This window comes from Aegilops tauschii, chromosome 7 (assembly GCF_002575655.3).
Source record: "Aegilops tauschii subsp. strangulata cultivar AL8/78 chromosome 7, Aet v6.0, whole genome shotgun sequence".
In the NCBI taxonomy this organism is placed as follows: domain Eukaryota; kingdom Viridiplantae; phylum Streptophyta; class Magnoliopsida; order Poales; family Poaceae; genus Aegilops; species Aegilops tauschii.
In genome coordinates, this window is record NC_053041.3 from 601,859,337 (window position 1) to 601,887,105 (window position 27,769).

Consider the following 27,769-nt stretch of genomic DNA (forward strand, 5'->3'; position numbering starts at 1 on the left):
ATACATCACATATATCATTCATCACATCTTCTGGCCATATCACATCACATAGCACTTGCTGCAAAAACAAGTTAGACGTCCTCTAATTGTCGTTGCAAGTTTTTTTACGTGGTTTGTAGGTTTCTAGCAAGAACGTTTCTTACCTACGTATGACCACAACGTGATTTTCCAATTTCTATTTACGCTTCATAAGGACCCTTTTCATCGATTCCGTTCCGACTAAAGTAGGAGAGACAGACACCTGCTAGCCACCTTATGCATCTAGTGCATGTCAGTCGGTGGAACCTGTCTCACGTAAGCGTACGTGTAAGGTCGGTCCGGGCCGCTTCATCCTACAATGCCGCCGAAACAAGATACGACTAGTAGCGGCAAGAAGAATTGGCAAACTCAACGCCCACAACTGCTTTGTGTTCTACTCGTGCATAGTAACTACGCATAGGCCTGGCTCATGATGCCACTGTTGGGAATCGTAGCATAATTTTAAAATTTTCCTACGCTCACCAAGATGCATCTATGGAGTATACTAGCAACGAGGGGAAAGGAGTGCATCTACATACCCTTGTAGATCGCGAGCGGAAGCGTTCCAATGAACGTGGATGACGGAGTCGTACTCGCCGTGATTCAAATCACCGATGACCGAGTGCCGAACGGACGGCACCTCCGCGTTCAACACACGTACGGTGCAGCGACGTCTCCTCCTTCTTGATCCAGCAAGGGGGAAGGAGAGGTTGATGGAGATCCAGCAGCACGACGGCGTGGTGGTGGATGTAGCGGGTCTCAGCAGGGCTTCGCCGAGCTTCTGCGAGAGGGAGAGGTGTTGCAGGGGAGGAGGGAGGCGCCCAAGGCTGTCAAGTTGCTGCCCTCCCTCCCCCCCTTTATATAGGCCCCCTGGGGGGGGGAGCCGGCCCTGGAGATGGGATCCCAAGGGGGGGCGGCGGCCAAAGGGGGGAAGGGGGTGGCTTCCCCCACAAGCCAAAGGGGGGCGCCCCCCACCCCTAGGGTTTCCAACCCTAGGCGCAGGGGGAGGCCCAAGGGGGGCGCCTCAGCCCACTAAGGGCTGGTTCCCTTCCACTTTCAGCCCATGGGGCCCTCCGGGATAGGTGGCCCCACCCGGTGGACCCCCGGGACCCATCCGGTGGTCCCGGTACAATACCGGTAACCCCCGAAACTTTCCCGGTGGCTGAAACTGGACTTCCCATATATAAATCTTCACCTCCGGACCATTCCAGAACTCCTCGTGACGTCCGGGATCTCATCCGGGACTCCGAACAACTTTCGGGTTTCCGCATACACATATCTCTATAACCCTAGCGTCACCGAACCTTAAGTGTGTAGACCCTACGGGTTCGGGAGACATGCAGACATGACCGAGACGCCTCTTCGGTCAATAACCAACAGCGGGATCTGGATACCCATGTTGGCTCCCACATGTTCCACGATGATCTCATCGGATGAACCACGATGTCGAGGATTCAATCAATCCCGTATGCAATTTCCTTTGTCAATCGGTAAGTTACTTGCCCGAGATTCGATCGTCGGTATCCCAATACCTTGTTCAATCTCGTTACCGGCAAGTCTCTTTACTCGTACCGCAATGCATGATCCCGCGACTAACGCCTTAGTCACATTGAGCTCATTATGATGATGCATTACCGAGTGGACCCAGAGATACCTCTCCGTCACACGGAGTGACAAATCCCAGTCTCGATCCGTGCCAACCCAACAGACACTTTCGGAGATACCCGTAGTGCACCTTTATAGTCACCCAGTTACGTTGTGACGTTTGGCACACCCAAAGCACTCCTACGATATCCGGGAGTTGCACAATCTCATGATCTAAGGAAAAGATACTTGACATTGGAAAAGCTCTAGCAAACGAAACTACACGATCTTTATGCTATGCTTAGGATTGGGTCTTGTCCATCACATCATTCACCTAATGATGTGATCCCGTTATCAACGACATCCAATGTCCATAGTCAGGAAACCATGACTATCTATTGATCAACGAGCTAGTCAACTAGAGGCTTACTAGGGACACGTTGTGGTCTATGTATTCACACATGTATTACGATTTCCGGATAACACAATTATAGCATGAATAATAGACGATTACCATGAACAAAGAAATATAATAATAAGCATTTATTATTGCTTCTAGGGCATATTTCCAACATGTACAACTCCTATTCCCAAGCTCCCAATAGCAAGTGATGGAGCAACCCTTATAAAGAGGTCTCACTCTTCTTACTGTAGCAGTATGGGACCAAACTTCCCACACTTCCCACCACTTGTCGTGCACACACATGGGCCTTAGAGATTAACCAGGGATTATTGTCTTATATGGGCCTAAGCCCATCTATATTCCATCAATCCCCCACCAGATCTAGAGGCACATAAGTTTGTCAACTGTTCGAAACAATGTTTGATATACCAGAATTTTCAGTGGAGACTGTTAAGTTGAACTTCCACCTAGAGCAATGGGATTAGACTTCTTCACAACTGAACAATGGACTATGCCTTGAATTGTCAGTTTGGCGTGTAGAAGTTTTGCCCATTGTCAGCTGATACGTGGCTGCCGAAGGCTAAACCCCACGGGTGGAGCTTATTAGTCATACTCCGTACCTTCTCATGAGCTTCCTAGAGATCACTCAATCTCATAGACTGTGACCAGCAGTTGGGCTCACATAGGCATGTGACATATGTCGGCATCTCGATTTCCATGGCACAGATAGCAGCAGAGGAAGTCTTGATGGCTAAGATCGGAGGATCAGTAAGCCCGAGGGGGGCTTGTAGGCAATGGAGTCTGCCAGATGTTTGATAACTTTCAGTAGCAGCAGTGTCAAGTGGGAGCGGCAGCATAGGAGGGTTTATTTTTGGTGGTGTTTCCGGGTGCTGTCTTTGGTGTGGTGGTTGTTTGCTGAGGAGTCGATCACTTTGGCAAGGCCATTTCCTCTCTTTTTTTCTTTTTTCTTTTGGGCTATGTGCATCCTAGATGTCTTTGTGACTTTTTGTTGGTGCAGAGGCCGAGTGTAATTGATATTTTCACGATATTAATATATTCCCCTTTAAAAAAACCTAGGACTGCTAAATAGCTCTGCTACCCAGAGCGCCCACTACTCCCATTCCTTCAAAAGGAGGCTAATATCATCTCTCGCTCTAACCTAGAAGATCTTATTGCAGTAGAAAATCAAGAAGCCTATTCGTATTCATTGCGCCTCCATCACGGGGACCTTATTGCAGTAGAAAATCGAGAAGCCTACAAGATCACAACGACCATAAGTATGTCTTTTGTGAAATATTAATATTTTCTTGGATAAATAAATAGTACTTTCTCTGTTCATTTTTATAAGGCCTTAAAGACATTTCAGACAGTGTGTAAAGCAGTCCATTTTCTTATGTCTGAAACGACTTACATAAGTGAACGGAGGGAGTAATAATGTATTCGTAGTGTATTTTTTCAATTTTTTTTCTTTCGGGGATGTCGTTTTTCCCTGTGCGTATATAGCGTGGAAATGAAGCAGACGACGGAGACGTACGGTTCAAGTCGGATCGGGAAATAAAACCGCGCGCAGTCCCGTCGGTCTATATATACGGATCGAACCACGTACGTAACAATACATAGCAGCGACAGAAGAAGAAGAGAAAAGAAAGGGAGGAGGTTTAACCGGGCTGGGAGACCGATCGATCGAGGTAACAATGGCCGCGCCATTGAGCGACGATGAGATCCGGTTGATGGTGGAGCAAGGCGTGCATCGACCCCTGGAGGAGACCATGAGGAAGCTGCAGTCCGCGGTGCCGGACGCGCTGCGGGCCAAGGGAAAGGGGCTCCCCACGCTCAAGCAGCTCGAGTGGGCGGACGACACCGAGCGGAGTGCCACGCGCGTCGCCCAGGACATGGGTGCGTGGGTGGCTTGTTAGCCAGCAAGGCGCACACAAGAGATGAGTTTGAGCGGTCTAGCCTGAAATGGTGGGAAAATTCAGAGCTAGAAGGGATGAAACATATCATCAAACTTAGCTACAACGATCTTCCTCCTCATCTCAAGCCATGCCTATTGTATCTGAGCATATTTCCTGACAACCATGAGATCGAAATAGAGCGTCTTGCGAGGCGATTAACTGCAGAAGGGTTCATCAGTGAATGCTGTTACAGAGATATGGAGGAAACAGCGACAGACTACATAAATGAGCTCATTGACAGAAACTTAATCCAGCCATCACGGCTGAACCATGATGGCACTCATCGGAGCTGCGTTGTTCATCCAGTAATACATGATTTCATCGTGTCCATGTCCATGGAAGATAATTTTGTTACTCTGGTACATGCTCAACAGAAATTTGCCCCACGTGGCTATCGCACCATCCGACATCTGTCCTTGTTGAACAGTGGTAAATATGACCAGGCTGCTGCACAAATCGATGGGGCGAAAATTTCTCGTGCTCGCTCCATCACCGTATTTTCTCACACCGGGGGCATGCCTCGTCTGAATTATCTCAGTGTGCTGCGAGTTCTGGACCTCGAAGACTGTGAAGGTCCACTGTGCCTCGATGGTCTCTGCGGATTGCTGCTTCTGAGGTACTTGAACCTCAAGGGAACAGATGTCAGCAAGCTCCCAGCAAAGATTGGGGAGCTAAGATGCCTAGAGACACTGGATGTGAGATCCACAAAGGTAAAAGAGCTACCTCCCAGCATTCTCAAGCTGGAAAAGCTAAAGCATTTGCTTGCTGGGAATGCAAGGCTGCCGACGGGGATAGGCAAGTTGAAGTCAGTGCTGACAGTTTCGTGCAGAAATATCGGGAAGAGCACCGATGTGGATATCCTTCAAGAGCTCGATGAAATGGCAAGCTTGAGTGAACTAGAACTATTTTGTAATTTTACACAGATTTCTGGGGATAAGAGACAAGTCACGTTTCCGAGTGACGGATTTAAGAGTCTTAGGAAGCTTTCCATTCGATGCAACTCGCCATCAGTGACCTTCATGACCGGCGCTCTATCGAAGGTTCGAGTGCTTGAGCTGAAGTTGGAACAATGCGTTTCGGAGAAGTCAAGAGGTGTGTCTGGCATAGAGCATCTGCCGCATCTGAAGCGCATGCTCATGGAGTTTTCGCAGCATGATGCGGGTGCTGCAGCAGCAATGGCTGTAGTCAGGAAGGTTGTTGAGACAGTCCACCCAAGCTGTGAAGTGATCACCGTAAACGCTGATAACTACTAGCTAGAGCCATAAATTGAGTTTTGGAGCATTGTGCGCATTTGATTCCGAGCAAGCATGAGCCAGTCAATGTTCATTGCAAAATACTTCCGTAAATTGATGCTCTTATATATGATTGTGTAGTGAGTTGGTTTTTGAATAACTGATGTCCCTAGGCATTATCATTCGTGAAATAAAATGTGTGATCTTTTCTGCCATTTTTCCTTGCTTCTAACCCATGAGTACGTGTCGTCATGCTTTACAGTAATTGCTAAAGTGTTCGTGAGGCTCAAACCCGTTCTTGTAACTGTGTACATCAGAAAATAATCCAGGAGAGAGAATATTTTAGAAGTATACTAATGCAGGAGAAAATCCCTCTCTGAAGAAATTGTCAAATTAAAGGAATTGTTGGGTGATCACAAATATCAATACAGGAACCACAACTTGTGGTGAAGTTGTGGTGGAATGACTCCACCCTCCCAAGGTTCAAATTCTGGTGCCCACATTGTCTCCCGTGCAATCTTTCTATCAAAAAATAATCTGGAGAAAATTATAAGATTTGCACTAACACCCACCAAGTGTGATAAGACTGATTAAAAAAACACTTGCAAAAAATGTTTGCGTGTAGAACAAGTAAAATTTGAGAAACTGATAACCCAGCCCGGAGATTCCCTTCAATGGAAAATGTGTGTACACGGACCCTTAGGAAGTGATAAGATGTCTAATCTGAAAATTCTCTTGGAGCAAAACATCATTGTTCCATTCATAACAATGTGAAAAACTTATTTCATTAAAAAAAACAATGTCAAAAACTTATGTGAACTAGATGCATATTATGTGGTGCTAGGGGAACATTCTTTCGCAAACAACTGTAGCACATTCTTTTTTTCTTTGTTTCTCAAAGAATGAACATCTTTCTCCAATAAACAATATCTTCCTTTGTTCAAAAATATAAAATGTTTGGGGTATTTCGTTAAACCACATATGGACTAAAAGAGTGAACAAATACACTAGAATGTGTCTATATACATCTAATTTAGAAAAAAGTTAGAACATCTAATATTTGTGAACGGAGGGAGTGAAAACTAGGTGAGTTTTGTATATCAACACTTTTCATTGTCGTCTGTCATATGGAATACTTTTGTAACGAGTAGCAGGAATATTACCAAAAATATTAATTCTGAAATTTGTATTCACATAACAGATGGTGGACAAAAACAGAAAACATGGGCGCTCATACAAATCAGTTTTTGGATACTCCATGTTGAAAAAAGAGCCTCACGTTCTTTTAGGGGTTTCTGTGTCTCACGTGCACTGCATGTCTCGCGGTTTTTGAAATACCAGTCTTTCTTATAGGGAGAAAAAAAAGAGAGGAAAAAAGAGTCTCACATACACACTGCGCATATATTATTAGTGGGCCGGGCTGAGCAGCGGCCCGCTAACAGCACGGAAATACCTGGTACTGGGTCAAACAAATAGTTGGCCCGTTTTGCCTGTCGATCTTGAATCCTTTGCGAGGTCTGTCTGGGTTCCGCGTCCGCTTCTTTAAATACTCCTACGGTCCTACCTGGTGACCACAGCAGCCACGATCGTCCAGTGCCGCAGAAACTTGCGACAATGCCGACGTCTCTACCAAACGACGTCATCTCCGAGATACTCTCCTGGTTGCCGGTGAAGTCGGCATGCCGATTCCGATGCGTATCCAGGGGGTGGCGCATGCTCCTCTCCGACCCTGCGTTCATGACAACGCATCAAGCCCGCAACGATCCGCATCTCCTCCTTGTCTCCAACTCTTTCCATGGTCTAGCCGGCGAAGGACTCAGCGACCTGCGGCTGGTGGACATGGACGGCCGCATCCTGAGGGTGGTCGAGGCCGCAGGTGACCTCTGGACCATCTTCTCTGGCCCCGACGGCCCTGTCTGCGCCACCCGCCATTATAAAGTCCTCAACCTGATCGATATGACGACAGGAATTGTGCTGAGGACTTGCACATGGATGGACTATGGAGACTATACCTTTGGCATCGGCTATGCCGCCCGGTCAAGTATGTACAAGATGGTCTGTATCATGAATAGTACACTTGGTCAGCACACATGCACGGTTCTTACATTAGAAGATGATGAAGCCAGAATATGGAGGAAGGTCCAGTCACCGCCAACTACAGCCGACGGTCGTTGTCACCAGAATTGTGTGGCGACGATAGATGGTGCCGTCTACTTCCTTTATGGCTCGGCGAACGAGGTGCTCTGCTTTGACCTCGAGAGCGAGGAGTGGAAGGGGACAATCAAAGGCCCAGCTAGATCAGGTGGTGAGTTACCACAGAAGTTTCGTATGGTTGAGCTCGATGGTGCCCTTTGCATTGTTCACTTGGTGGGGCGCCAGACTAGCCGTCGTCACACAACCATATGGCTCATGTCTGATTCCGCCAGGGGCACCTGGGTCAAGATGTACACGATCCCGATGCTTCCATCCATGGATTTCGTGAGGCCTTTGAGGATGATACGTCGTGATGGGAAGCTATTGTTCTATTGCTTCCATTTTGGCGAGGCAACTCCATCGCTGGAGCTCTATGATCCGTTCAATGGGACATGCACACACTTGGCGAAGCATCCACGTAACCTCTTGGGTGATGTTGGTGTTTGGGGCTTGCACTTGAAGTGTTTTGTCTCAGCCAAGATCTCGCCGGTGGCTACACCAGATGAATCCTTGATCTCTTTTATAAAGGATCTTTTTGACAAACCAAAACCACACGAATCCTTGATCTCTTTTATAAAGGATTTTTTTGAGTAGCCAAATAATGTGATCTGATGTAACCTTAAACCAAATCTCTTGTGTGGCCTTATAACCTACTATGTTTTTTTGTTGGAGACTTGGAGGAACATGAAGACACAAAGAGCAGAGCTCGGAATGACAATCATGTAAGAATTTTTAACGTAGCTTTATTTATTTTCAAGGAACCGGCATGAACGCTAACTTTATGTTGATATGAAAGGGAGATATTTATGAAAGCGCTAAATTTAGCTCGGGCTCCAAGGAGCCAACATTTCGAACAACTATATATATCATCCTAGACTATATATTAATCCAACCATTCTAAGAACACAACCAGTTGGATGTGGCCAGTGACAAGGCTGAGATGAGGGACACCGAATGCAATGGCGTGAGGTGTGAGGGGAAGGAGAGGCTGGGATCGAACCTTTCGTGGTGACAAGCCGGCGACCTTATCCAGAGATGATGCATATTTTTCCATGGCATAATGGGCTTTGAATTAACTCAACAATTTTTCGTGGTGATGCTGACGCAAGCGCATATATATGAGCGATTGCGTCTTTGCTTTTTTTATGGGAAAACATCCAACCTATTCATTTTTAATAATGATAGTACAACGAATACCAGAAATAATAAAAATTACATCCAGATTCATAGACCACCTAGCGACGACTACAAGCACTGAAGCGAGATGAAGGCGCGCCGCCGTCATCGCCCCTCCCTCACTGGAACCGGGCGAAACATGTTGTAGTAGACAGTCGGGAAGTCGTCGTGCTAAGGCCCATAGGACTAGTGCACCAGAACAACAACCACCGCCAATGAAGAACCGTAGATCGGAAGGATCCAATCTGAAAACATAAAAACGTAGACGAACGACGAACAGGTCCGAGCAAATCCACCGGAGACACAACTCCACACGCCCGCCGACGATGCTAGATGCACCACCGGAACGGAGGCTAAGCGGGGAGAACCTAATTCCATCTTCAGGGAGCCACCGCCTCCTCGTCTTCCTGAGCAGGATACAAATCCTAACAAAACTCGAAAACACATCTAAAAACGGATTCCTCCCACCGCAAAGGCCGGGATCCACAGTGCCGCCATGGCCCTAAGGCCACCGGAGACGAGGCGGATCGGCGGCAGTGCTGGCGGGAGGCGGAGGAACCCTAATTTTTTTAGGGAGGAGGCGGCTGCGTCGCTTGCGTCTTTACCAAGTAAAAAAACACTTTACATGATCATATGTTATTTTCCATATGGAATACTTTTCTAACGAGTAACAAGAATATTACCGAAAATCAGTGGGTTATTTTTCATGTGGAAAACTTTTTATTTTATGTGTTGATGATGTGATAGTTCTCTATCTTTAGTTTCAGCAATTGTCACGAATCACAATACAATCTCTTTCCGAATTTTTCAAAAATTAGTGGGTTGCAAGAAGTTGCAGTTCCCGTATACAATCTCTTCACGGCCTTGCGGCTGGTTGCTGGAGAAAAGTGAATCGACAGGAAGGGAAAGAGAAGGTCGCTGGAGTTCTCGTTGGAGATAAGGATAAGGGAACACTCGGGGAAGAAGAGAGAAAACTACTGGACGAGCTTTCTCTCGCGTGAATAGATGACCAGTTAAGGGAACGCTCGGTGGTGGTCCCCTCACAGGGACGCGTGTCAAGCATTGGAGGCGGCTTAAGCTGCGATTAAATCATCCGGCTGTTTTTGATCGTTTTCCTTTCCAGCCACTGATCGACCATGGCAACGTCGCTACCGAACGACGTCATCTCGGAGATACTCTCCTGGTTGCCGGTTAAGTCGGCATGCTGGCTCCGGTCCGTGTCCAAGGGGTGGCACGCACTCGTCTCCAACCCTTCGTTCCTTGCGGCGCACAAAGCCCACAACGAGCCGCATCTCCTCCTCGTCGCCAGCCCTTACCTCGGTGGATCAAAAGGACGCCGAGAGCTGCAGCTAGTGGACTTGGACGGCAACATCGTGAGGGTGGTCGAGGCCGTAGGTAACCCTTGGAGGATCTGCTCCGGCCCCGATGGCCCTGTCTGCGCCACACGCCATGGAAGCGTCCTCAACCTAATTGATCTGGCCACCGGCATGCTGATGACTTCCACAGAGATGGGCAGTCAAGAGCGCTATATCGATGCCATGGGTTTCGGTTATGCCACTCCGTCAGGCGCCCCCAAGGTGGTCCGCCTCACAAATGTATGCGAGGTTGTGACGGTAGAAGATGGCGCACGATGGAGGCGAGTGGAATCACACCCAGCTGATCTAAGCTATTACGAGAATTCTGTGGTCACAATAGATGGTGTCATGTACTTCCTTTACAGCTTGGAGAACGAGGAGCGTGTACTCTGCTTTGACCTGTAGAGTGAGGAGTGGAAGGGGTCGATCCAAGGCCCAATGAGATCCGGTGACGAGTTCCAAAAGAAGACACTGGCAATCCATATGGTCGAGCTCAATGACACCCTTTGCGTAGTTCTCGGAGGGAAGCATGACCATCCATCCCTGCACGACAATATGGCTCTTAACTGATTTCACCAAAGTCATCTGGATCAAAGCTTACACAATCCCGATGGCTTCAACCAACGATCTAATCATGCCTTTGAGGGTCATGTGTCATCGCAGTAGAAAGCTATTGTTCTATTGCTTCCGTAGTTGTGGGGCAACTCCGACGCTACATGTATATGATCCGCTCAACAGCGCATGCACTAGTAGAAAACTGGGCTTTGGTCACAGGGCAATATTCACATTAGTCCCGGTTCAGTCACGAACCGGGACTAATGTGAGCATTGGTCCCGGTTCATGCGGCCAGGGGCCTGCCGGGCCTCGTGGGGGCATTGGTCCCGGTTTGTCCGGCCCCTTTGGTCCCGGTTGGTGGGACAAACCGGGACCAATGGGCCTCGCTCCTAGCCCACCACCATTGGTCCTGATTGGTGGCTTGAACCGGGACAAGAGGCTCACCCTTTAGTTCCGGTTCATACCACAAAGCGGGACTAAAGGGTTGGTCCTAGTTGCGGTCAGAGTTTAGTCCCACCTCGCCAACCGAAGGGCGCTCACACCGATTTATAAGCCCGTCTCTTTCTGCCTTGTTGAGCTCCTCTCAAAGTGAAAATAGATGCCCTTATACAGGGAATTTGACCTAAATTCAGAATAAATTTCTTTGAATTTCATAGAAATTTATTATGAATTTAGGTTGAATTTTCTCTATAGGCGCATCTATGTTCATTTTTTTATAGTAAATAAAATAAATAAACCTTAATAAAATAAATAAAAATAAGTAAACCTTAATAAAATAAAATAAAATAAACTATAGTAAATAAAATAAATAAACCTTAATAAAATAAATAAAAATAGCAGCTGTAAAATAAATAAAAATAGCAGCAGTAAAATAAATAAAAATAAAATAAAGAAAGTAAAATACATAAGTAATTAGAAACAAAATGGAATAAAATAAATAAGTTTTTTGTTGTAAGTAGAAACAAAACAAAATAAATAAAGCAAAAGAGAAAACAAAAAACAGGGAAAAAAATTATGCCACCTACTGGGCCACCACGGCCTGAATACGACTTGAAACCCATCCATGGGCCAGGATTCAGGCCCATAGAAGGCCCAGTAGGCCCCACAGGCAAAGAGAACGGTTAGGCCCGAAAGCCTGCAGTTGAGAGGAGCTCGAGAGGGTGGGCGCAGCAGCGCTTATAAACCACTCTCGAGCTCTCTCAACTAGCGAGGTGGGACTAAACTTTTGACGCGGGGCAGCACAAGGCCTTTGGTCCCGGTTGGTGCCACCAACCGGGACTAAAGGGGGGCATGCGTACCGGTTCGTGGCACCAACAGGGACCAATGCCCCCCCTTTAGTCCCGGTTGGTGCCACGAACCGGGACCAATGCGCCCCCTTTACTCCCGGCGTGCATGATTTTCTCGAAGTGGCTGAGGCAAACAAGTAGAATGGTTTTATGTGTTGTCCATGCCCTACATGTGGGAATACGAAGTCTTACTCTGACCGGAAAATCCTTCACACCCACCTGCTTTACCAGGGTTTCATGCCACACTATAATGTTTGGACGAGGCACGGAGAAATAGGGGTTATGATGGAAGACGGCGAAGAAGAAGAGGATGATGACAACTATGTGCCCCCTGAATACGGTGATGCTGCAACTGGGGAAGCTGCTGAAGATCAAGAGGAACCAGACGATGTGCCCAATGATGCTGCAACGGGGGAAGCTGCTGAAGATCAAGAGGAACTAGTGCACGACGATGATGATCTCCGCCGGGTCATTGTCGATGCAAGGACGCAATGCGAAAGACAAAAGGAGAAGCTGAAGTTCGATCGCATGTTAGAGGATCACAAAAAAGGGTTGTACCCCAATTGCGAAGATGGCAACACAAAGCTCGGTACCGTACTGGAATTGCTGCAGTGGAAGGCAGAGAATGCTGTGCTTGACAAAGGATTTGAGAAGTTATTGAAAATATTGAAGAAGAAGATTCCAAAGGATAACGAAATGCCCGACAGTACATACGCAGCAAAGAAGGTCATATGCCCTCTAGGATTGGAGGTGCAGAAGATACATGCATGCCCTAATGACTGCATCCTCTACCGCGGTGCGTACAAGGATCTAAACGCATGCCCGGTATGCGGTGCATTGCGGTATAAGATCAGACGAGATGACCCTGGTGATGTTGACGGCGAGCCCCCCAGGAAGAGGGTTCCTGCGAAGGTTATTTGGTATGCTCCTATAATACCACGGTTGAAACGTCTGTTCAGAAACGAAGAGCATGCCAAGTTGATGCGATGGCATAGTGAGGACCGTAAGAAAGACGGGAAGTTGACAGCACCCGCTGACGGGTCGTAGTGGAGAAAATCGAGAGAAAGTACTGGGCTGAGTTTGCAGCTGACCCAAGGAACGTATGGTTTGGTTTAAGCGCGGATGGCATTAATCCTTTCGGGGAGCAGAGCAGCAATCACAGCACCTGGCCCGTGACTCTATGTATGTATAACCTTCCTCCTTGGATGTGCATGAAGCGGAAGTTCATTATGATGCTAGTTCTCATCCAAGGCCCTAAGCAACCCGGCAACGACATTGATGTGTACCTAAGGCCATTAGTTGAAGAACTTTTACAGCTGTGGAATGGAAACGGTGTACGTACGTGGGATGAGCACAAACAGGAGGAATTTAACCTGCACGCGTTGCTGTTTGTAACCATCAACGATTGGCCCACTCTCAGTAACCTTTCAGGACAGACAAATAAGGGATACCACGCATGCACGCACTGTTTAGATGACACTGAAAGTATATACCTAGACAAATGCAGGAAGAATGTGTACCTGGGCCATCGTCGATTTCTTCCGACCAACCATCAATGTCGAAAGAAAGGCAAGCATTTCAAAGGTGAGGCACATCACCGGAAGAAGCCTGCCATGCGTACCGGTGATCACGTACTTGCTATGGTCAATGATTTACACGTAATCTTTGGAAAGGGTCCCGGCGGACTAGCTGTTCCGAATGACGCTGAGGGACACGCACCCATGTGGAAGAAGAAATCTATATTTTGGGACCTACCCTACTGGTAAGAGCTAGAGGTCCGCTCTTCAATCGACGTGATGCACGTGACGAAGAACCTTTGCGTGAACCTGCTAGGCTTCTTGGGCGTGTATGGGAAGACAAAAGATACACCTGAGGCATGGGAGGACCTGCAACGTTTGCACGAAAAAGACGGCATGCCTCCGAAGCAGTATGAAGGTCCTGCCAGCTACGCTCTTACGAAAGAAGAGAAAGAAATCTTCTTTGAATGCCTGCACAGTATGAAGGTCCCGACTGGCTTCTCGTCGAATATAAAGGGAATAATAAATATGCCAGAGAAAAAGTTCCAGAACCTAAAGTCTCAAGACTGCCACATGATTATGACGCAACTGCTTCCGGTTGCATTAAGGGGGCTTCTACCGGAAAACGTCCGATTAGCCATTGTGAAGCTATGTGCATTCCTCAATGCAATCTCTCAGAAGGTGATCGATCCAGAAATCATACCAAGGCTAAGGATTGATGTGGCGCAATGTCTTGTCAGTTTCGAGCTGGTGTTCCCACCATCCTTCTTCAATATCATGACGCACGTCCTAGTTCATCTAGTCGACGTGATTGTCATTCTGGGGCCCGTATTTCTACACAATATGTTCCCCTTTGAGAGGTTCATTGGAGTCCTAAAGAAATATGTCCGTAACCGCGCTAGGCCAGAAGGAAGCATCTCCATGGGCCATCAAACAGAGGATGTCATTGGGTTTTGTGTTGACTTCATTCCTGGTCTTAAGAAGATAGGTCTCCCTAAATCGCGGTATGAGGGGAGACTGACTGGAAAAGGCACGCTTGGAGGGGACTCAATAATATGCAGGGACGGATATTCTTGGTCTCAAGCACACTACACAGTTCTACAGAACTCTACCTTGGTGACCCCGTATGTCGATGAACACAAGAACAGTCTGCGCTCCAAACACCCGGAGCAGTACGACGACTGGACTACATGTGAACACATCAGGACTTTCAGCAGTTGGTTGGAAACACGTCTCAGAGGTGACAACACTATTTGTGATGAGCTGTACTCGTTGTCCGGGGGACCATCTTTGACTGTATTGACTTACAAAGGATACGAGATAAATGGGAATACATTTTACACGATCGCCCAAGATCAAAAGAGCACCAACCAAAACAGCGGTGTCCGCTTTGATGCAACAACCGAGAGGGGAATGACACATATTATGGTTACATAGTGGACATATGGGAACTTGACTACGGACATGATTTTAAGGTCCCTTTGTTTAAGTGCAAATGGGTCAATCTGTCAGGAGGCGGGGTACAGGTAGACCCACAGTACGGAATGACAACAGTGGATCTGAACAATCTTGGGTACACTGACGAACCGTTCGTCCTACCCAATGATGTGGCACAGGTTATCTATGTGAAGGACATGTCTACCAGACCGAGAAAAAGAAAAGATAAGGAAGCGAATACATCATACGCTGAGCCAAAGCGCCACATAGTTCTTTCAGGAAAAAGGAACATCGTGGGAGTGGTGGGCAAGACAGACATGTCTGAAGATTATGAAAAGTTTCATGAAATTCCTCCCTTCAAAGTCAAGGCTGATCCAAGCATCCTGATAAACGATGAAGATTATCCATGGTTACAGCACAATAAGCAAAGGACACAAGCGAAGAAAAAGTGAAGAATTTCTCTCCACAACTATTATGATGATACCATGCCAACTTTCAACCTTTTTGTAGTTCATTTGAAATGCCTGTTGTAACAGATGAGTTTTCGTCCGAAATCCTGATACTTCGAAAGAGATCGTCCATTTTGTACACGAAGTGCATTCAGTTTTTGTCGTAACCCTCTCAACTTTTTAGCACATGCTATGTGGGTGAAATGATGACACCATGCCAACTTTCAACCTTTTCAGAGTTCATTTGTAGTGCTTTTCAATTTCACGGTCATATAGCTCATGAAAATCAGTAAATGCATGAAAAATAACAAATGAAGTCAGAAAGGGTTGAAAATTGATGATGTGGCTTTGAATGGTGCATTTTGAACACACAAAAAGTCTGGAGTTCAAATAAGTTCAAAAAAATGAAATCCCTTTGTAACTGATGAGTTTTCGTTCGAAACCCTGATACTTCGGAAGAGATTGTCCATTTTGTCCACGAAGTGCATCCAGTTTTTGCCGTAACCCTCTCAACTTTTTAGCACATGCTATGTGGGTGAAATGATGATACCATGCTAACTTTCAACCTTTTCAGAGTTCATTTGTAGTGCTTTTCAATTTAAGGGTCATTTATAGCTCATGAACTAATAGCAAAAAGAATGAACTAAAAATAATCAATTAAAATATGTTGTTATGATCAACTAAAACAAAACTATAATATTCTTCAATAGCCAAAAGAATCAACTAAAAAGCTTTTCTAAAACTCCAATAGCAAAAGGAATCAACAAAAAAACTTTTATAAACCTCTAGTATTATTGAAACTAAAATTATATAAAATTTATGCAACTAAAATTATCAAATCATTTTCTGTTCAAAACATTAAAAGCAAAAAAGAATTTTCATAAAGAATGTTTTTGTTAGAAATTTTAATAGCAAAAAGCATTATCATAAAGATTTTTTTGTTAGAAACTAAAATAACAAAATCTGTTTTTGAATAGAATCATAAAACACAGTAATATTAAATAGCAGGAAAAAGAATCACTCCAAAATCTATTTTTATAGTAAAGTTAATCACAAACTAGTGATTCACACAAATTTCAAAGAATTCAAATTTAAACTATTCAAATTTGAAAACTAATGGCACTAACAGAAAGTTTATAATTTTTGTGACCTAAAAGCAAAAAGAATTAAAAAACTTTAATAAAATAAATAAAAATAGCAGCAGTAAGTATTTTGTTGTAAGTAGAAACAAAATAAAATAAATAAAGCAACAAAGAAAAAAAAAGTGCCATCTACTGGGCCACCACGGCCTGAATACGACTAGAAACCCAACAATAGGCCAGGATTCAGGCCCGCGGGTGGCCCACTAGGCCCTACAGGCACATAGTGTACGGTTAGGCCCGAAAGCCTGCAGTTGAGAGGAGCTCGAGAGGGTGGGCGCAGCAGCGCTTATAAACCACTCTCGAGCTCTCTCAACTAGCGAGGTGGGACTAAACTTTGGCCGCGACGCGGGCAGCACATGTCCTGTGGTCCCGGTCGGTGGCACCAACCGGGACTAAAGGGGGGCATGGGTACCGGTTAGTGGCACCAACAGGGACCAATGCCCCCCTTTAGTCCCGGTTGGTGCCACCAACTGGGACCAAAGGCTGCCGCTTCCCGCCCTTTGGGCTGCTGAAAAGAGGCCTTTGGTCCCTGTTGGTGGCACCAACCGGGACTAAAGTGGGCATTCGTCCCGGTTGGTGGCACCAACCGGGACCAATGCTCTGTGTATATAAGCTGGACTTGTGAAATTTTTCACTTCTCATCTCGCAATTGCCGCCCGACGACGCCGTGCTCATCGACGCCGCCAGGCTGCCCGTGCTCGCCGTCGCCGCGCCCTGCCTGCCCCGACGCCGTCGCGCCCCTGCCGTGCCCCGACACCGTCGCCGCGCCCTGCCTTCCCCAACGCCGCCGCGCCCCTGCCGTGCCCCGACGCCGACGTCGTGCGCCCCTGCCCTGCCCCGACGCCGACGCGGTGCACCCCTGCCTCGCCCCGACGCCGTCGTGCCCCTACCGTGCCCCGACGACGCCACCGTGCGCCCTTGCCTCGACCTCGACGCCAACGCCGCCGCGCCCCTGCCCTGCCCCGACGCTGCGCCACGCCCCTGCCCTGCCGTCAATGCCGCCGCACCACTGCCTGCCAGACAGGCCGGTACTCCCTCCTCCCTCCCACCCCTCTCCTCTGTCCTTCCTTCATGTATGTGATGATGGTGAAGTTGGTTCAGTGCAAAGTTTCAGAGAATTGCATGTTTTCAGCCATGTCCAGAAGGTGTTTGATGAAATGCTAGGGCTAGCTAGGGAACTTTGTTTTTTGTGAAACTTGGCAGGATGATGTCTCCTTGGATGTTGGTGAAGATGGTTAAGTTGGTTTGTTAAAAGGAAAAACTTGTTAGTGCAAGTTTTATTAAAATTTAGTGCTGGACAGAAACTACATGAATTTTTTTGGTGGACTTGCTAGATGAAATTGGGGCTGGCCTTCTGGACTTAAGGGTTTAGTAGGAAGGACTACAAGATGTCAAAAATTCAGAATTTTTTTAGCAAGGAAAAATAGGGTTGTAGTTCAATGCCAAGATTGGACCAAAATTGAAAAATGGAAGTTGTGCTCAAAATTTTCAAATGACCAAAGTGGGTTTTTGAATAAAAATGATCTATAGGCATCAGAGGACTTCTCAAAAATTTTGTGTCATTTGAAAGGAATTATTTGAAATAGTTCTAGTGCAAAAAGTTACATTTAAGAAAAAATAAGAAAATTCTACTGATGTTTTTGTTCATAGCATTTTTTTTGTCCATGTATGTATGTATGAATGGATGGATGGATGGATGGATATGGATGTATATACAAAATATTCATATATGATGTTTTTTTTGTTCATAGCAATTTTTTTCCATGTATGTATAATTTATGTATGTATATGTTCATATATGCAAAAGTTACATTTAAGAAAAAATAAGAAAATTCTACTGATGTTTTTGTTCATAGCATTTTTTTGTCCATGTATGTATGTATGAATGGATGGATGGATGGATGGATATGGATGTATATATATACAAAATATTCATATATGATGTTTTTTTTGTTCATAGCAATTTTTTTCCATGTATGTATAATTTATGTATGTATATGTTCATATATGCAAAAGTTACATTTAAGAAAAAATAAGAGAATTCTACTGATGTTTTTGTTCATAGCATTTTTTTGTCCATGTATGTATGTATGAATGGATGGATGGATGGATGGATATGGATGTATATACAAAATATTCATATATGATTTTTTTTTGTTCATAGAATTTTTTTTTCCATGTATGTATAATTTATGTATGTATATGTTCATATATGCAAAAGTTACATTTAAGAAAAAATAAGAAAATTTTAATTTTTCTTCTTCTCTTCTATCCCGATAACTTCAACACGAGGGGGGGGGGTCGACCTACCCCCTCCCCGATAACATTATTTTCCCATGTATGTATGTCGTCATTGTCGATATAAACCCCTCCCGGATAACTTCGACCGTGATAACTTATACCACGGGAGCACCCCCGGGCCCTCTCGCTCGACCAAAACTCTCAAGGACACCCAAACCCTAGAAAAAACGATGTCGGTCTCCTACCCCTTCCCGCCGCGCACCTACCCTTGAAGCGTTGCCGAGGCCACCCCAAACCCGGAATAAGCTAGGTCTACGTTTGCACTAATATATCCACCTGCTGTCATGTTTGTGTAATAATTGCCATTTTGTAATATTTGCAGAAACAATGGAGCACGGACGAGACGAGCAAGCAGAAGAGGTGTTGGGGGACATAATCTTAGCCGGAGGTGATATCTTGTCGTATCTTAACGACAATGATGGTCTCCTACCCCCTCCCGCCGCGCCCCTATCCTTGAAGCGTTGCCGAGGCCACCCCAAACCCGGAATAAGCTAGGTCTACGTTTGCACTAATATATCCACCTGCTGTCATGTTTGTTTAATAATTGCCATGTTGTAATATTTGCAGAAACAATGGAGCACGGACGAGACGAGCAAGCAGAAGAGGTGTTGGGGGACATAATCTTAGCCGGAGGTGATATCTTGTCGTATCTTAACGACAATGATGGTCTCCTACCCCCTCCCGCCGCGCCCCTATCCTTGAAGCGTTGCCGAGGCCACCCCAAACCCGCAATAAGCTAGGTCTACGTTTGCACTAATATATCCACCTGCTGTCATGTTTGTGTAATAATTGCCATGTTGTAATATTTGCAGAAACAATGGAGCACGGACGAGACGAGCAAGCAGAAGAGGTGTTGGGGGACATAATCTTAGCCGGAGGTGATATCTTGTCGTATCTTAATGACAATGATGGTCTGGAAGAACAGGGTGAAGAAGCAGGCTACGGTGATCGAAGAGTGGAGGAGGAAAGACATGATTATGATGGCGCCGGTGACCCAATGCTGGTGCAAGAAGGAGCCCGTGGTGACGGCTCCGGTGACCGAACAGAGTCCGGCCAGGTAAATATATTAGTTAAGCCTGTGCTGACTAGCTAATTGATGCATTCATTGTTTTGGTATGTACACATATTAATTAACTCTAGTCTTTCTTCTTTTTTCTAGCCCTCCGGATAAAGCACAACTTCGGTTAAGAGACGAGGCCCGAAGAGAAAGTTGCGCTCGGATGAAAGGTTTGAGATCACAGCAATCGCGCGCGACGGCCAACCGATTGAACCCATCCGGACAAAGGAAGCATTTGCTGCTTAGTGCGGGGTTCTTGTTAGGGGCAAGATCCCGATCAGCATCCACCAATGGTATAAGCCTAAGAAGGAAGACCCTGAGGTGTCTTATGTCAATGATATGCAGAAAGATGATCTTTGGACTGAGCTGAAGGCAAATTTCACCCTACCGCCAGAGGAGGATCCGGAGAAGCCAGTTAAAGAGCAATTAATCAAGTCTCATGCTCTTAAGAAGATGGCAGACCTATTCAGGAGGTGGAAGAATGAGCTGAAAACGTTTGTCGACAAAGAAGACACCAGAATTCATCGGCCGGTATGAGAAGATCAGAGATCACTGGCCCGCATTTGTGGCCCACAAGACATTGGAAAAGAGTAAGAAGATTTCAGCGACAAACAAGAAGAATGCTGCGAAGAAGAAGCTTCACCATCGCACGGGGTCAGGTGGCTACCTCAAAGCCCGGCCTAAGTGGGCCAAGGCTGAGAATGATCTGCTTGAAAAAGGGATCGAACCACAGACAATGAACTGGCCAAACCGTTGCCGGACTTGGTTCTTTGGGGCTGGCGGAAAATTGGACCCTGTATCAGGGAGGTGCGTTTGGACGAACGAGCTTTTGAGAATACCAGTCAAGAAGATTCAGCAATATATCGATGCAGCGCAGGAAGGGACGTTCGTTCCAGACAGAGAGAACGACGAGCTCACAATGGCCCTCGGGAATCCTGAGCACCCTGGACGGACACGAGGCACGCCAGGCTCCGTTCCGTGGAAGGCTGGTTTTCCGGACGCAGGCGGTTACAAAAGCCAGGAGAGGAGGAAAAAAATGGAGCAGACCCAAATTCAGAAGCTGCACGAAAGGGTTCAAGCGCTAGAGAAACGAGATGGCAATCGACATGCCGAAACTACCCCCGAAGCTACCCCGCCATCTCAGCGGAGAAGCAGCGTGGCTTCCACCGAGCTGCTTCAGCCTGAGCATGTCTTGACGGCTCCTGCTAGCTACCCCGTGGATGCTATCACGGAGTCTCAACATTGCCACATTATGGCGCAATGGCAGAACTTCAAAGTCAAGGCAGCTGTTGGCTCTGTTTTACCTCCTGAACCCGGCGCAACCTACCACCGCCGGCCGATTCCAGAAGGATATGCTAGGGTGATGGTGGATGAAATAACGGAGGGATTTGAGGACCTCCAGCTTGACCACCCTACCGGTGAAGGGGAGACTCGGCTGGGTTTAGCTCTGAAGACTCCGTGCCTATGGCGGAAGGAGCTCATTAACCTTTCGAACTGGACGCCTCCGGCGAGTAAGGGCACTCCGCCGCCTCCTCCTTCGGCGAGTGATCAGGGCACTCAGCCTCCTTCTCCGGCGCGTGGCGGCACTCCGCCTCCTCCTCCGCCTCCTCCGGCGAGTGATCAGGGCACTCAGCCTCCTTCTCCGGCGCGTGGCGGCACACCGCCTCCTTCTCCGCCTGCGCCGGCGTGCCAGAGCAGCCAGCCTCCTCCTTCTCCGCCTCGTCAGCAAGGGCGGAAGAGACCCGCCGCCGCTCCGGCTGCTCCGGCGCGTCGTAGTCCTTCTCCTCCTCCTCGTAAGCAAGGAAAGAAGACAGCCGCAGCCGCTCCGTCTTCTCTGCCGGCGTCTAGCAGTACAGCTGCCAGAGGCGGGAGGCAATACAGATTCGGTCCTTCTCTGAAGACTCTAGAGAAGTTACCATATGAGAGGACCCCGGAGGAGAAAGCGAAGATCGTGCGAGCCGAAGTGACAAACTTCTTTCAAGGGGTGAAAGCAAAGGACATCCACCTCCGGAGGAGAAGGTAGATCCGGTGAAAGTGAAGCGCACTCTGGCTGCCCTGACAAAACCACCAAAGTCTCCGCCGAAAGGCAACTATGACCGCATTATTGCAAAGACATTTGTCGAAGCGGAGCGGTCGGGAAGTACTGTCAGTGATCAAAGGTTAAAAGAACGACGAGCTGGGAAAAAAATTGCCTAGCTCGGCGAACAAGCGAACCAATCGTGCCCCCCGCTCAAGGTGTCTAGCGACATCGTCGCTAATGATCCGAGGATTGTGCCCGGTTATAGCAATATTGGAGATTACCTACCCGACGATGTACATTATGAAATCATGGAGGTGGACGAACACAAATACCATTACGGGAAACCTCTCGTCAGAGATGAAAGATCTCTAACAACGATGATGCGAAGATTACATGATTGGTACATGAAAACCTGCAGAGAGTCTGATGGGATGAATACTTTGACGCTGAGAGTTAAACCGGAGCATGACCTCGTTGGAATTGAACTGCTGAATGTTCCATTTGAGGAGTTCTTCCAGTTTTTCAATCAAAAGGCCCTCGATAAATCAACGATCACTTGCTACTGTCTGTAAGTAGTACTACTTCTGTCATTAAGTCTCTCTATATAGGTCAGCTCTTTCATTGCATGTATTTATAATTATCCTCACTATATTATGCAGATTGAAGATCGCCGAATTGAAGAAAAGACAAATCGGTGATATTGGGTTCATTAACACAAATCTCATATATGCATATACGGTTGAAAAACATGCCAAAGAAGCCGAGGCCAACTTGCTACGATCATTGGTATTAAATCAAAACAAAGATATAATACTCTTTCCTTACAACTTCAAGTGAGTGTTACTGTCTTGTGCATATTCGGTTTCCCTTATTAATCCAGGTTATGGTAATGTAATTGATGACTATGCATGCATGCGCAGCTTCCACTATATTCTCCTAGATATTAAGCTTGAGCAGGGAGTAGTAACCGTCTTAGACTCGAGACGAAAAGATCCCCAGGACTATGCGGACATGACTCAAATGCTCGAGAAGTAAGTTAAATCGATCATTATCCACCATATCAGCAACTTTGTTCATTTCCTGATATCAAGTAATTGTTTTCTTTGTCTGGCAGGGTTTGGAGAAAATTCACCACAAAAGCTCTGGGACTGCCGAAGAAGCTGCAATTTAGACACCCGAAAGTAAGTACTATAGTAGCATGTTCCGCACATCTCCTAGTGATTCAAGCGCTAGTTTCATCAATACCATTTAGCATGCTTGCTTATCAGTTAGATTGACCTCTATTTCTTGTAAAGTGGTTGTGGCAGGAACAAGGGAATGATTTCTGTGGATACTACGTTTGCGAGTCTATCCGTCACACGACCTGTGAGCGGGGCTACTCTGACGAACAATATGAAGTGCGTAAGCAATAATATTCACAATTTTATTTTATTACCATCATTTGTGTCGAGTTTCATTTATTCATATATATATGTATTGACCCCCTTCTTCAAATTAGATCTTTCGGATGCGGGATGAACTCCTAGCACCAGATCGTATGCGAGCAATTCAAGAGGAATTGGCGGCATTCTTCCTTGACCACTTTGATCGCTGAAAACGGAGAATACTATGTGGACCCTGTGTTCTTACAATTTAATTAGGAGATTATATTGTAAGAGATAATTATTGTATATATGTAGCCGGTAGTGTCAGATAGATATACGAAAACTTGTTGTTGGAGAAGGAGAGGTTGTCGATATCACTTCTCTCTGTATGCATATGTTCATGACGATCTTCTGTTTCCTTCATTTGCTTACTAGCTAGCGTGTCTAGTCCCCTCCATACGTATATAGTACGTAGCGTCGACCAAGCACGGAGATAAGAGAGGACACTTCTCTCTATTAATTAGCTAGCTAACACAATATATGAAACACCTAAATTAGCCCCCCAAAACCTCCCAACTCCCCCCCCTTTCAAAAACAAAAACAAAAACCCCAACCCATGAAATGCTGACGCGTGGATGCCTGTTGGTCCCGGTTGGTGACACCAACCGGGACAAAAGGCCCTACCTATTGGTCCCGGTTGGTGTCCGAAGGCCCCCCTGCCTGGGCTGGCAGCAGCGGCCACGTGGAGGACCTTCTGTCCCGGTTCGTGTAAGAACCGGGACTAAAGGGTTAGGGCTTTAGTAACGACCCTTTAGTCCCGGTTCGAAAACCGGGACAAAAGGCCCTTACCAACCGGGGTAAAAGCCCCTTTTTCTACTAGTGATGCACGCACCTGGTGAATCTTCTGGGTAACCTTTTGGGCCGGGTTGGTGTTTGCCGCTTGCACTTGAAGTGTTTTGTCTCATCTAAGATGTCACCGATGGCTGAGCGGCGGGCCCAATTAGCTACGAGTCTCAAATATTGACACACGTGCATCAAGTGCATCAAATAGTGATCTGATGTAACCTTAAACTAGAGCTCTTGTGTGTACTTGTACCGTATGATCTTTGATGTTTTCTTTATTGGAGATTGAGTCTTGGGGCTGCAATTCTGGATGAATTATTTCATGGCCTTTTTTTAACATGTCTCCCAGCTGGTTGTGCTTTCTTTCTGCTTGTTCCAACCGTTTCCAACAAAGAAATCTGAATCTGCCCGCATCGCGAAGGAGCCAGGTGGTAGCACGGAGACCCCCAACATAATAGCTAACTCTATGCCGGACAAGCAACAGGCATCAACTCCGGCTCCACGGACAATACATGAATCGCAGTCAGGTTCTGAACCAGACGAGGTGCTGCAGGACATGGCCGACTCTACGGCTCCTTTTTTTAGTGGAGCTGTACGGCTCCTAAATAGTAAAAGTCACGAAACCACGGTGGCCAGACTTGGGAACGCGATCCTACCGACCCGATTGTTTTGTTAGCTTATCGCCTTACACACGGCCAACGAGGTTCTATCGCTAGAATATTAGCGTGGCCCAAACTCTAACCCTAATCCTAGACGTACGACGTCTGCTTCCCACGACCAGACGACCGGCATGGACGACGGCGGCGCCACCGCTGCAGGCTCGTTGTTGCCGAGGGATGCCATCTTCGACATCCTCACCTGGGCGCCGTTCAAGTCCGTGTGCCGCTTCCGTTGCGTGTCCAAGGATTGGCTTGCCCTCATCTCCGGCCTGGCCTTCATCGCCCAGCACAGGTCACGCTCGGGGTCGCTCCTCGTCGGCAGCTACTGCATCCCCTACGACGGCGGCCTGCGGGTCATGGACGTGGAGGGCAACGTCTTGAGGACGATCAAAGGCTTAGGCGCCTTCCCTTCCGTCGCCTCGAGTGTCGGCAACCTAGTCAGCGTCCACTGCACCGAAGCCCCCGGCGTCCGCTTGGTCGATGTCACCACCGGTAAGGTGCTCCTGACCAGCCCAACATTGGGAAGCAGCAAGCTCCATGCCGTCAGCCTTGGCCGCGCCGCCGTCTCCAACTCGTGCAAAGCCATCCGCATAACCGAAAGCTTCTCGTACAATGGTGAATATGGTGTTGTTCAATCCCAGCAGACATGCGAGGTTCTCACGTTAGGGCATGACGATAGTGAGTGGAGGCAGGCACCATCGCCCCCAGCCCTTGTCCGCATGCACAATTTCATAGGCTCCACTGCCGCTGTCAATGGTGCCATGCACTTCCTCTCTCAGCAAGAGCCTGTAGGCAACAGTGTTCTTTGTTTCGACCTCGAGAGCGAAGAGTGGGGGAAGACAATCGAAGGCCCATTGAAAGAAGACACTGAGCTATGGGGCCAGACCGGGCTAATCCACATAACACAGCTCAAGGATACCCTGTGCATGATCCAGACGGAGAAACACAAGGCTGAACAGCGCACCAACATATGGCTCCTAGTTGATGCGGACAATAGCGTATGGATGAAGGCGTATGCGATTCCGATGCCCATGTCTGTTGATATGGTCCAACCATTGATGATAATGGCGGATGGTGTAAAATTGCTGACAGACTACCATACTAGACGCTCGTTGGTTCCTGTGTTGCGAGTGTACGATCCCTCTACCGGGATATTCACGGATGCGGTCAAGCTGCCGGAAAACACCTTTGGCAGAGTCTGTCTTTGTGACTTGCACTTGCATTGCTTTGGTGCCGGCAAGATCTAATGACGGCCGCGCAACTGAATCCACCTTCAATATGCTATTTGGATCTGCTATGGACGCAACCCATTATTGTTCATCGGTCAAGGACGTCGGCAAATTCATAGACATCAGATAGCTTCTTAATCTTATTCTTGTTCTTGTGCATTGAACTACAGGTTTAATTACCAGCTTCAGTTTCTTGAGTTAGTTTCCATGTCTACAAGCTTGGGTTTGTTTTGTTAGTGCAAGTGCTTTCACCTTGCTATGTATGGCCTGGACATTATGCAAAGTCCTAGTCCTGGTCCAGGTATAGTTCGTCGGATGGAATAAAAAAAAAGTTTGGTTTAGGTCCAATAGCCACGATTAGTTCTGCAAAGTGACCATGTCTGGTTCGTACAGGAAGTGCACTCCGAGTCCAAGATAGAGTATATGTGTACAAGATAGAGTATATGTGTCCGATTCTGTTTTGGGTGTGTTAGTTACTGGCCGGATGCGTATGTATATACACACAATGTATATATATACACATGCACAGGGCACCTTGTAACCGTGAGTTAAAAGAAGTATAGAGAAAAGTTCGTGACGTTTAGTAGGAGTTTGTATCCAAAACACATGGCCGAAGATGGCGTCACTGTTGTCTGGTTGCCAACAGATGCCATCTTTGACATCCTTCCCTGGACGCCGATCAAGTTGGTATGCCGCTTCAGATGTGTCTCCAAGGAGTGGCTATGCCTCATCTCTGGCCCGGCCATCGTCTCTCAACATAAGTCAAGCAGCACATCAGAGGGTTGCTCCTTGTCGCTGTCTACAATGAGGTCGATCAGCCCCACGGCGATGTTGTTATGAATGTGATTGACATGGAAGACAACTCTGTGTGGACGATCAAAGCCATATGTTTTCTTCCCTTTTGTCCAATCGAGTTTTGACTGCCTTCTTTGTGTGTCCTGCTCTTATTCCATTATCCGCGTGGTCGAGGTTGCCACCACAAATAAGGTGCTCGTGACATGCCTCGAATCGGACGGGGTCAGCGAGGTCTACACCATCGGCCTTGGCCGCGCCACAGTGTCCAACTCAAGCCATGGAGCAAGATGGACCCAATCCACATATTTGAGCTTAACTACACCTCGTGCATATGATCCATGCATAGGTACACCATCTACGTTTTTTTAGATAACCTACTAGGCTTTATTCATCATGTAGTATGGATATAGATATTACAATGGGTTCATGTGGCTGCCCTAGCCAAATGTGGCGACCCTGATCCATAGTAATTAAGTGCATGCCTAGCAAGATTATGTTGCTCAAACTTTGAGCTCCTAGACTCATAATTGAAATTACAAGAATTAAAGAGTTTGCCAAGATAAAATTTCTTTAACTACTACACCATAGGTGTCTCCTGATCCTTCCTTGATGTGCTTTACCACTGTTTCATAGTCCTGACGCAATAACAAGATTTTGAAGCCCCACTGCAAGTGATAGTCCCTCACGGTAGGTATATAATCGCTTCTAGACTTGGCGGGTCTATCATTTCCCTAATAACGAAAACTAATGATCCCATGTATCCCCCTAGGTGATCTCTTCACACAAACCGCAACTGAACCCACCCCATGTGAAACTACCGCATCGACATTGATCTTGACATGCCCTGCCGTTGGAGGGATCCACCTCTTTAGTTGAACTGTTGGAGCTATCCTACTCCCCTGGTTCCCACCTGACTTCGAACCCCGCCTAGCTTCGTAATAAAATGGGTGATGAACATAAATGTTGATATAGGGCTTTGGTTAATCCCTTCGTAAATTAATTTCACTTGTGCCCACCATATAGCCCAAAGCGTGATTGTCAATCCTTAAACTTCTGGTGAGGCAACTGCTCAATCATTGTAAATAGGTTCATTGATCAGTCATGCACTCAAGCAAGCTGCGTCGCCGTGAATCCGGCATCCCACAAACAACACAACTGCATGTAGTCAACATGTTCCTATGCATTCTCACATCTTCTGT

General features: G+C 46.8%; 4 protein-coding genes across 4 annotated transcripts; all 4 read left to right on the forward strand.

Moving 5' to 3' along the window:
- The first annotated feature begins 2,682 nt into the window (after positions 1–2,682).
- LOC109754973 (disease resistance protein Pik-2-like) lies at positions 2,683–5,213 on the forward strand. The gene is made up of 2 exons (XM_073503082.1): positions 2,683–3,901; positions 3,985–5,213. Exons 1-2 carry the CDS (start codon positions 3,700–3,702, stop codon positions 5,211–5,213), a joined length of 1,431 nt encoding a protein of 476 aa, XP_073359183.1. The 5' UTR covers positions 2,683–3,699.
- A 1,593-nt stretch (positions 5,214–6,806) lies between these two features.
- Positions 6,807–7,979, forward strand: LOC109754983 (F-box/kelch-repeat protein At3g23880-like). Its single transcript, XM_020313868.1, has one exon. The coding sequence runs from the start codon at positions 6,807–6,809 to the stop codon at positions 7,977–7,979; it is 1,173 nt and encodes a 390-aa protein (XP_020169457.1).
- A 1,718-nt stretch (positions 7,980–9,697) lies between these two features.
- Positions 9,698–10,321, forward strand: LOC109754993 (F-box/kelch-repeat protein At2g43270-like). Its single transcript, XM_020313878.1, has one exon. It carries the CDS (start codon positions 9,698–9,700, stop codon positions 10,319–10,321), a length of 624 nt encoding a protein of 207 aa, XP_020169467.1.
- Positions 10,322–24,677: 14,356 nt separating this feature from the next.
- LOC109755002 (F-box/kelch-repeat protein At4g19930-like) lies at positions 24,678–25,793 on the forward strand. The gene has a single exon (XM_020313890.1). The coding sequence runs from the start codon at positions 24,678–24,680 to the stop codon at positions 25,791–25,793; it is 1,116 nt and encodes a 371-aa protein (XP_020169479.1).
- Positions 25,794–27,769: the final 1,976 nt, after the last annotated feature.